The 11,601-nt window shown below is 36.2% G+C and overlaps 1 protein-coding gene across 1 annotated transcript; it reads right to left on the reverse strand.

Moving 5' to 3' along the window:
- Positions 1–9,220: 9,220 nt before the first annotated feature.
- On the reverse strand, positions 9,221–10,075 carry LOC136217910 (uncharacterized). Its single transcript, XM_066004607.1, has one exon. The coding sequence runs from the start codon at positions 9,959–9,961 to the stop codon at positions 9,449–9,451; it is 513 nt and encodes a 170-aa protein (XP_065860679.1). The 5' UTR covers positions 9,962–10,075; the 3' UTR covers positions 9,221–9,448.
- Positions 10,076–11,601: the final 1,526 nt, after the last annotated feature.

Raw genomic sequence — 11,601 nt, forward strand, 5'->3', positions numbered from 1 at the left:
GAACGTGCCACTCGTGGTTGTACGCGTGCGTCCGACGGACGCCGAGCGCACGTCCTGTGCCGTCGAGCGGGCGTTCGACCATTGTCGACCGCGCGCCGGATGCCGCTAAGCACCCGCGCCATGCCGCTAAGCATACGCGAGCCACCTTACCGGCAACAGCGACCCGCCGTAATTTTCTTTCCTTATTATACGCTTATTATTCTTTATATTTTTTTGTTTTTCAAAACTTCCAGAATCAATCGCTTCAACCGTCTTGTTTTCAGGTTTTCGTCACAGGTCCTCCGACTCGGTGTCTACAGCAGGATTCAATCGCCAAACTGGCTGAGATCCAGCTGACAACTGTGCAACACTTGAACTCTTTACAACAACAAGTTCAGAAATTGTCAGCTGTGAACACCGACTATGCCACTTCATCTGAAATCAAGATGCTCTTTGCTCAGCTTCACACCGAGCAACTCAAGACAAATGAGCAAATGGTTTCTTACAATCAGTGCTCAGTGGAGCAAATTGGTGAGGCTATTCGCTTGCTAAATCTGAATAAGCAAGAGATGGATACTGACGCAATGAAACAGAATGAGATGCTGTCTATCACACGCCAAACCTTCAACCACATTCGTCATACCAATATTCAACGTCAGTATTACGACACCGCCCTTTTAAAGACCTTTCACCAAGTCTTTGCTGGTCTTACTGAAGCACTCATCTGGCAAGGCAAAGCTCAGGCGTTTAACATCAACATGATCAGTGCTGCTGAACTCAACATACCCGAAGAGGTATCCACTGATGGAATTGCAATTTTTGACGGCGTCAATGAAAGCGCTGAGAAACTTAAGGCGCTGTCCCAAGAACTGACTCGAGCTGTCTTAACTGATGCCTTCAGACTTCCTCCTCCTGATGCTGACAAAACGGGGGAGAAAGAACAAGCAGCTAGAGCTCAGCATGAGCGAAGTCAGTCTCAACACAAGAAAAAGAAATAGATAGGCTAGCTCAGTATAGACTAAGTCAGATGTAATCTATATGCCTTATCTATAAGTTTTGTTGTGTAAACACTGACTACTATCAATATATCATATCTGCATCCTTAATTCTATTCATGAGTTATGATATACGTTACTGTGTACTGAGTCATTATGTATCTTCAATTAAATCAGCTATGTTTAATACTTATAAATCTTATTGACTGAATCAAATACTGATAACATGTTTGACATTGACCTATGTGTTTATAAAACATTGTATGTTAAGAACTCATTGAACAACAAATTACTCAGCGCACTCTAAATGATTAAACCTTCCGCTTAATACTAAGTAATTAGAATATGTTGAATAAGCTGACCTATATCTGAAAACTGACCTTAGACTTACTCGATCAAACCGTTAAATGTTTAGAGTAAAACTAAGTCAGTAGCTCATCCCTTACGAGGGAGTTTGCTAAGTTATACTAGGTCAACTATCATGGGGGAGCTCAATACTGAGTTCCTCGCTGAATAGTTTTGCCAACATCAAAATGGCGGAGTTTGTTGAAACACCTTTCCACATAATTTTGATTTGACAAAATTGTTTAAGTATAATTGAAATACATATTCTAAACACACTAAGTTTAAATGCTTTGATTTATTCTACTAATGTGTTTGTTCAATGTTGAGTTAAAATTGTTTATAAGACACAAGAATTAAAAGGCCCAAGCCCAATACGGAAGTCAAGGCCCAAGTCAAACAACTCAGTACAACTCGGCCCGCGTTTGTCAAAACGTTGTCACTTTGGACAAAACGCAACTCAGCGAAAGAAGGATCTAGAAGACCTTCGGGAACAACTTCAAGATGAAGCTGCTGAGTAGATTCGACAAAGCGTACAAGACAGCAGCTGGCTAAGGAAAACTTCCAGACAAAGTATTTCTACTTTGGGTAAAGTTCAGACGACACAGTATGTTGTCTAGTTGACTTTACCATAAAAGGAGAGACAGTCTGCTGAGCTGACCGAGGACAGAAGATACACAAATCTGATTGGCCGAGAGGTCTGAGCAAGTCAAGATGACAACGACAGGAAGCCGTTTCCCTCCAACGGTTATTTCAAAATTCGAAATGACCGATGCCCAAACGTCTCTAGAAATAGGGCCATCAGAAGCTTCATTTCATACAGAACTTGATCAAGCCATTATGCTGACCAAATTTCTACACAAGTTCTGCAAGCAAAGAAGCAAAGCAAATCTTACACTACAATTCATACATTTGTGTAAAAGTCTAGAGTGATTGTTTCAATCGTCTAAAGTGTCTTAGCAAATCATTGTTTAGGACAAAACACTTATCATTTCTAGAAGATAGAAAGGAGAGGCTGAGTACTCGGTTATAGTACTCAGCGAGAGATTAGGATTGAGTAGAGGTATAGAGGAAGGTACTCTTGTTATACTCAGTTGCTAAGATTGTAAAAGGTTTGAGGCTCTACCTTTAAAGAGCTCAGTAGAGGATTCGAAATCTCGGAACGTGTTTCGGGGACAAGACGTAGGCTTAGAAGAAGCCGAACCTGGATAAATCTGCTGAGTAAAGTATTTCTTACCTTTAACTCCTTACATATATTGCTTGCTTAAAATAACCAAAAACTGACCAAGTAAAGAGGTCAAGTTGAGTTGTGCGCGTTAAACGTCCGAGCTCAGGAATAGACTCTAAGTGCTATCTCCTGACTCAAGCTAAGAAACTGACCTAGTCACCAGTTGACTAACCCAATATCTTGCTGTTTACTCAGCGCCGCTGTTAAAACCTTTTTCCTTAGAAAAAGAAGTATGCCCTAATTGCGAAAAAGTTTAAATAGTTCCTAACCCCCCCCCCTTTGGAACTATACTTGCAACCTTATAAGGGACCAACAGCTCCGACCCGCAACCGGGAGACAATTATATCAGTGCGGTTAATTCTTCACTGACGGATCAGCAGCAATTATCCCTACTTGCACCTTTTCGAAGGGAGGAGGTGGACCGTGCACTGAACCAGATGCATCCTACAAAGGCCCCGGGGCCTGATGGTATGTCCCTTGTCTTTTTTCAGTCATGTTGGTCTTTTATTGGTGATGATGTAGCGGACTTAGTTCTCAATTGTCTTCGGGAGGGTAGAATGCCATCTGAACTTAATCATACCTTTATCACTTTAATTCCCAAAATCAAAGAACCGAAATCCATGAAAGACTTAAGGCCTATTGCTTTATGCAATGTGTTATACAAAATCCTGTCAAAGGTACTTGCTAATAGATTGAAACTTGTGTTGCCTAGTATAATTGCTGATACACAATCTGCTTTTGTCCCGGGACGCTTGATTACTGATAATGCCATATTGGCTTTCGAGGCATTTCACAGTATGAAAACAAGAATAAAAGGGAAGAAAGGGAATTTTGCATTAAAATTGGATATGAGCAAGGCTTATGACAGGGTTGAGTGGGGTTTTTTGGAAAAAATGCTGCTTCACTTGAAATTTCCTCAAAGATTTGTGAATCTTATCATGATGTGTGTCTCTACTGTATCTATGTCTTTCCTTGTAAACGGACAGCCTAAGGGATTTCTGAAACCAGGTAGAGGAATCAGACAAGGTGACCCTATGTCCTCGTACCTATTTTTGATTTGTGCAGAGGCGCTGTCCGCTAATATCCAAAAAGTTGTTACTACAGGGGAACTCCATGGTCTAAAAGTCACCCGTGACAGCCCGAGTATTTCTCACCTATTTTTTGCAGATGATTCTCTTATTTTTGGGAGATCTACAGAGGCTGAGATTGAGAAATTGAAGAATGTCTTAGGAGAATACGAAGCCTGCTCGAGTCAGATCATCAACTTTGTTAAATCTGAGATCTTCTTTAGCCATGGCATACCTACGGGCAAACAAAATTCACTATCAGACGCTCTTAAGGTACGAATTATGGGTGCCTTCCCAAAATATCTTGGCTTACCCACGTTGATTGGGCGGAGCAAGAAAACTGTTTTTGCTAGCATAAAAGAGAGAATTCAGAGAAGGCTAAAAGGCTGGGAGGAAAGGTTTCTGTCAGCAGGGGGGAAGGAGGTTCTGATCAAATCTATTATACAGTCAATCCCAACATACATAATGTCATGCTTCAATCTACCCAAAAGTTTGCGTGAACAGATTCAGGGAATGGTCAGCAGATACTGGTGGGGTGGCTTGATACTAAACGGCCAATTTATTGGCTTGCATGGGACTCTGCGTGCATTGCCAAACGAGAGGGAGGTCTGGGCTTCTGATGGCTTCGCTCGTTCAATAAGGCGCTCTTAGCAAAGCAGCTTTGGCGATTATTAAAACATCCTAACTCTCTCTGTGCCCAAGTCCTTAAAGCAAAGTATTATCCAAATTCGGAGCTGTTAGATGTGATTCCATGTCGAAACCCAAGCTACATTTGGCGCAGCTTTGGAGAAGCTCGTCAAGCCATCAAGGACGGACTGATGTGGAGAGTGGGGGACGACAACACCATCAAAATTTGGACGGATAATTGGATTCCATCCCTTAATGCAAAGAAGCCTTTACTGTGCACTTCCTCAGTCCGACCTGTGTTTGTTCGGGAATTGCTCAACCCGTCAGGTATGAGTTGGAACTTGGATTTAATTAAGTCATATCTACAGATAAAGCGGAGATTGAAAAAATCCGATTAAGCAATACAAGGCGTGCGGATGCGTGCTACTGGGGTCCAACGACGCATGGGCGATTTACTGTCAAAAGCTGCTACCGCCTAATTGAAATGAGACGAAGAGAACGCATTGCTGTACCATCCTCATCTGCGGGTGTCTCTGATCTGTGGACGACAATATGGAAGCTAAATTTTCCACCAAAGTTGAAGCATTTTGCATGGAAATTTGCAAAGGAATTACTTCTGTGTGCATCGACTCTCCGACAAAGAGGGGTGATGGCGGAGTCGACCTGCACACTGTGTGGTGCTAGAGAAGAAAACCAGCAGCATGTTTTCATCTCCTGTCAAGCAACAGCTCCAATGTGGAAACAGGCGGGCCTCTCTACTCGATGGGATCGAATTAGTGCAGTTGACAGCAAGTCGTGGTTAGCAGCTTGTTTACGGAGCTCGAGCGTGGACGAAGGAAGACTAGGCGTAGTTATGCTTTGGTGGATTTGGTTTAGATGAAAGACCATGATACATGAACGAAGACTAATCCCAAACGATATGTTGATTACCAAAGTGACGGATTTCCTTGATAACTGGACAAAAGCACGGGAAGAGGAGCAACCGGAAACTAGTAATTTATCCTTCAGCTCTCAAGAGGTTTGGTGTCCTCCTCCCGAAGGCATCACAAAATTTAATTGTGACACCGCATGGGGGGATAATGGCCTTTCCGCGAGAGATGGGATTATTGCTCGTGACGGTCTCGGCCAGGTGCTACTGTCCGCAGGAATCCCCTTACAGGCATGTTCATCAGTTGAGGCATCGGAACTATCCGCCATCTGGGAATGTTTAAATATCTCACGGGAGAGAGGATTATCTCACATAATCATCGAGTCCGACGCTAAAGGAATCATTGATCACCTTCGAAGTGGAGTATTACCGCTATCAGCTCTCAATTTTCTTTATCAGGATACGGTGCAACTAGCTTCTCTTTTCAACGTTTGCAATTTCTATTTTGTTCGGCGAACAGGCAACCAAGTAGCCCACGCGCTTGCTAAATGGGCCTCTGGTTTATCTTCGCCTTTAATTTTGCATAATGATATCCCTGCTCCGGCTTGGCCTCAACTATGTAAAGATTTGAGTTTATTGATTTAATATAAATTCTTTTGCCTCAAAAAAAAAAAATTTATTCAATAAACTAACTTTGTATCAACTTTTCAAATATATCACTTCATAATAATCGCAATTTATTTAAAACAATGGAAATATAATTTATTTAAATTATTTAATATATATTCACTCTATTAACAACTAGGGCCAATCCTCATATTTTGGAGGTAAGAGGGTAAAATAGTAAATGAGGCCCTACTAAATAGATAGAAGTAGAAAATTTTTTTTTTTTTTTTTTTTTGGTAGAAAAAGAAGTAGAAAAATTAATGATGTTAACCAAAAACTACTTAAAAATGTATATTTTTTTATTACATAAGTGATTTAATGAAAACAATCAATTCCATTAAAAAAAACATTTCATTTCGCTTACAAAAACAAAACAATATCTACTAAAAAATTTAAATGTAGAATTATTAAAAATAGTGTCTACTTCAATATTTTCTAACATATTTATATCAATACATAAAATTGATACATCATTTAACATTTTAATAATTTTAATTTTGAAAAAAATATTTCAACAAATACAACAGTCAATTTCATAGTTAGGAGATGTCAAAAATCCATTGAAATATTTTTAATAACAATTCGCTGCTTTGACAAACTCGAAAATTTCAAATGCTTGCATCAATACATTTGTCGAAGTCATTTGTAACACTTTCATTTTTGAAAGAACATCATCTACAAACATGCAAAGAATTATTATAAGAAAATGTAGTTATAAAATTGTGTGTTATGATTGTTTAGACATAGTGATTATAGTTATTAGCATTGTCCATTTTAAGATTTTAGTTTTTATATTTTTTATAAAAATATTATTTTTAGCCTTCTCCATCCTTTGTGCATGTCTAGATGTGTGGAAAGATTTATTTGTCTAGAATTATTTTTATAATCGTTCGTATATTTTGATATTTATTTTATATATTGTGTTTTAGAACAATGTTACTTTAAAGCCCCTCCCTCCTTTAAGCCTTAGACAAATCCGCTCCTGCACATGCCAGGAACGGTCGTGTTAGCAACTTATATTCAGGATATATAAAGATGAAAAATGCTTTGTAATTAATTTATAAATACCTACAAAAGAAAGATTTATACATAGAGATTCATGATGCACAAATTACAAATTATGTTACACTAATCTCAGATATAAAATATTAACAATTATACATGAGCCAAATGCTTATAAATATACATAAACCAAATCATGGTCCAAATATATGAGAATCTATTTACTTAACGGACTCGTTTCAATAATTTTTTATAGATAGCTACTTAAAAAGTATTTAGAAATTGACGAGCGTTAAGATTGCACTCTCGAATGTACTGTTTGGGTATTTGAGACCCGCATTAATCTATGGTGTGAGCAGTTTCATATGTACGTTTCGACGATCAAGTTAGTATATAGAAATAATGAACTAAAGATAAGTAAGAAAAGTAGAGTTTTTGGATACTTTTTTCTTTTTAATTTAAGTGTCCTATATTTATAAAGTTTGGTTGGTTTGAAATGGCATATTTACTTTTCAGGTTCGACCCGAGATGGCATTAGAAGGCCTAGATCATTCCTATGAGTGATTGGGTTGGTGTTGATGGGCTTGGACCCTTCTTCTAATTAGGCCTCTGAAATTCTGATTCACTTACCGCATCTGAAATATTTGTTAAACTTCAACCCTCCAATATTCTAGGGTCAAATACATGATTATCATAATTAGGTACAAAATTACATCTAAGTCATATCAACAAAGTTAATTCCGTTTGTTTGGAGGAAAATATTGTGTTCTGAAAAATTTTATGCAGAGAAAATATTGTGCAAAAAAATAAAATATTTTTCTGTGATTGGCAACAATACTGGAAAATATTTTCCAGTGTTGCCAACACTGGAAAATATTTTCCAACCACTAAAAACGTGAAAAAACACACAAAAAATGTGAAATTTTGTTAAAAACACAAAAAGTGAAAAAATGCGAAAATCACGAAAAGTAAAAAAAATATTAAAAACATGGAAAAAAGTGGAAAACCACGAAAAAGTTTTTTCACATTTTTGGCATTTTTTGTACGTTTTCTCATGTTATTAACGTTATTGTGTTTTTTTTTTTGCATTTTTTCGTGTTTTCACGTTTAGTTTTTCGATTTTTCGATTTTTCAAGTTTTCTTTTTTTTTCGCGTTTTTTATTTTTCGCATTTTGTTACTTTTTCGTGTTATTCACGTTTTCGTGTTTTGCTTGCATTTTTCATCGTGTTTTATTGTCACGTTTTTGTGTTTTAGCATTTTTTGCGTTTTTGTGTTTTTCGTATTTTTACACATTTTCGTGTTTTTTGTATTTTTCATGTTTTGTATAATTTGTGTTTTCTCACTTTTTCGCGTTCATGTTTTGTGCCTTTTCAAGTGTGTTTTTTTTTTTGCGTTTTTGCGTTTTTCACGTTTGTTCACCTTTTCATTTTTTGTGGGGTTTTTTTTCCATATTCTCGTGTTTTGTAACGTTTTCACGTTATTTATGTTTTTTCATGTTTCATATTTTTGTATTTTCATATTTTTTAATGTTTTTCCTATTTTTTGCTAGACGCGTATGTTTTGGAGAAAATGTTTTACCCTTTTGAAAATGGTAAAACATTTTTCCTTATTTCTTCCTTCCTTTTCCATTGACTTGCCACTTATTTTCCTTTGACTTATTTTCCTGCCCAAACAAACAGTGGAAAATTGGAAAAATATTTTCGTGCAGAATATTTTCTCCCAAACAAACGGGGCCTTAATATGTCATTATTTTCTATATATTATGATTTTACACCATAGTTTAAAAATTGTAGATTTCAATTCATAAATCATAAACCCTAGAAAATATATTCTAAACTTCTAATTTATAAATTCTAATTCTTAAAATATATTAAAAATATTAATTTTATTAGTTTGATATAACCTAAAATTATAATTTAACATGGTTGTAAATAATTTTAAAAAAATGAATTTCTATGTAATTTTCGCAATATATATTCTATCCAATTATTTGAATTTGATTTACAACACTCTTCTATTAAAATTTTAGTTTTCAACTTCCTCACTTTCTTTTCTTCCACTTTTTGAGTTACTCTTAAAAAAAATAGTGATTCATATTTTTAGCTACTCTAAAATATAAAATATAAAAGTGAAGATGTTAAAATACTTGAAGTTGAAAATTAACAATTCATTACTAAATTAATATTAGATCATTCAGGGTGTCTTCTATGCTTACTTTGTTTTTGACAAGTTTTTTCTACCATTGGATGAACTTACTTTGTCAAAGTCCATCACCATCCAATGGCAGGGAAAACAAAGTAAGGATAACCTAACCCGATCATTTAGATGATAATATTATCGACGACATGTCATCTTTTAAGCGACTAAAATCAATAACCGCAACAGAAATTTTTTTTCTTTCTCGTTTGAAATCTTATAATTCTCATAGATTTATTGCATAATATCTTCAAAGTTCAAACAAGCATATGATAATACACGATTATATGAATACAATATACATTTTTTTTTTTTCCAAAAGACCTCTATATTAATGACCAAAACTACTCTATAACAACATGATGAAACCTTCAAATTTTAATTCCTATTTTTCAACAAAAATTGAAGATTATTTCAGCCCCAATGTTTTTTTTTTTTTTTAATTTGTGAAATTCAATCCAAATTTCAAATCACTCACTATTTCAATTCCCCACTTGTCAAGTAGTACCCAGGCAACGGACTGGCACGTGGCGACCGGCAAGGGATTTCGTCAAGCTGCTTACCATCACTATCATAATAAATAACACCCGAGAAATCCAACGGCTGACACTTATCCCCCATCAAGATCGACTTCTGCCATACCCCACCATCCCCGAACTCATCATCACCTCCTACGACGCCGTTTCTCCTCCTCCGAGTCCCTTCTCGTTTCTTGCTCTGCATTAGCGTGATTGCTTTGTTGCTTATTTGCGTCAATAACTCCTTAGACCGGATCATCGGAGACTTCGGCGACAGTTTTAGACTGAAGTTTCCGCCACCGTCGTTATGGTGGCCGGGCTTGAAAGATAATTTTTTGAGTTTGATTGAGACACGGCCAGCACGCTTGGCCCATAGAGCCATGAGAGAAGAGATGGACATCATGAAGTTTAGAGTTAGGCGCTTAGAGGAGGCGGATATGTGGTCTGACTCCGGTGATGAAGGTAAGACCATGTTTGGCGTTTATGTAATTCTGTGTTTTGATTTTGGTAGAGGTTTCAGAGAAATGGCGGGTTGAAGTTGTGGTGGTTATATAGGGGATAATTGGGGAGTGGAAGTTGGGCGACGGGTGATAGGCGGTGGCTATTTTATTTTAGAAGTTGACTTCTCTTTCCGTATTTGGTTTTTGCCTAATTCTATGTAGAATTTCATCTAAGAATTGTGGGAATTATTTGTTATTTAAATTTTGACTCAAGAGATAAGAAGAAATCTTTTTGCTTTGGAAAATCTTTTTGTAGTATGAAGCAAAACATTGAGGAGGTTTGGTATCATCTTTCTCCATGTTTATTTTTGTTTTTTCACTTTTAAAAATTAGAGTTTTTATAGAAGCAGATATTAAAAATGAGAGTTTTAGCTATTTAATTAGTGAGTTGTTGTTTACCTTCACTCAAACAATAAATATTAGTGTTTAGAATATGAGGTCGAAGCCAACCCAGAGTTAAGAGGTCGGAGCCAGCGGTGGAGACTGAGGGATAGCCCCCCACCACGGAACCATCTCTTACCCTGAATGGTTTTGGCCATCCCACCGTTGAAATGATTTAGCAGATGGTTTCGACAATTCTAATTCTGATAAATTAAGGTTCGAGTGGTTAATTAACTCATTGAGTTTGTATTTAATTATAAAATCCAACTTGATTTTAAAGTGCTATGTAAAATTTTGAAAAGTTTGTTCAAAAGAATTTAATTTTACCTTTATAATTTATCTAGATTATTTTGAGAAGTTTTGTGTTATGTAAAAATTGGTCTTAAATCACTCATATGGTAATATGTATATATAGACAAACAAAATTGAGCGAGTTCGATTTAGGGGAAAAAAAATTGCACGCATGTGTAAAAGTGGCTCTCCAGTGGACCAATCTCGTTTTCGCCACTAGTCGTAGCCTCCGACTATCGGTTCCACCCTTGAATAGTGATAGTTCTGTCTCTTTGTAGCTCCTTTAATATTGATTTATATTTATCATCTATAGTATTATTTCAATATTTTAAAATCTTTAAATTTATTTAAGATGCATGCTTTAAATTTAATAGGCTATGGGTCAAATCTCATTAATATCATTTTATTTTATAAAGTTTTTATTTATTTGAATTTTATTAGAACTATGTTGTTATTATTATTAATTATTTTTAATGAATTTTTTGTTTTCATAATTCTTTAGAACTTATTTTTATTATATTTTTTATAAGAATTTATTATCTCTTTTTCGTTAAAAAATAATAATTTTTTAGCATTATCTCTTATTTGCAATTGTCTGATTCCAAGAGAAACACTCTATCTATACATAAGTGTAGCGAAAATCACTAGGCATAGTTCTCATCTAGGAAGAGGGTCCGGAGAGAGTTCCTATTTATTATGTCAGTCGAGTCCTCTGAGATATGGAAACCCACTACCTAAAGTTAGATAAAGTGGCATACGAGTAGTAATAGCTTCAGAAAAGCTCAAACGATACTTCTAAAGCCACACTATAATTGTCCGGGTGGACTCCCCACCCTACAAGGTACTATAGAGATTAGAAACACTCGGCTGGTTGACGGAGTGGGTCCTGAAAATAACTAAGTTTGATATATAAAACGAACCACCAAGGGCCTTCAAGGAA

This window comes from Euphorbia lathyris, chromosome 2 (assembly GCF_963576675.1).
Source record: "Euphorbia lathyris chromosome 2, ddEupLath1.1, whole genome shotgun sequence".
In the NCBI taxonomy this organism is placed as follows: Eukaryota; Viridiplantae; Streptophyta; class Magnoliopsida; order Malpighiales; family Euphorbiaceae; genus Euphorbia; species Euphorbia lathyris.

Coding starts and splice junctions, on each gene's coding strand:
- LOC136217910 (XM_066004607.1), bottom strand. CDS start 9,961: ATGGTCTTACCTTCATCACCGGAGTCAGACCACATATCCGCCTCCTCT.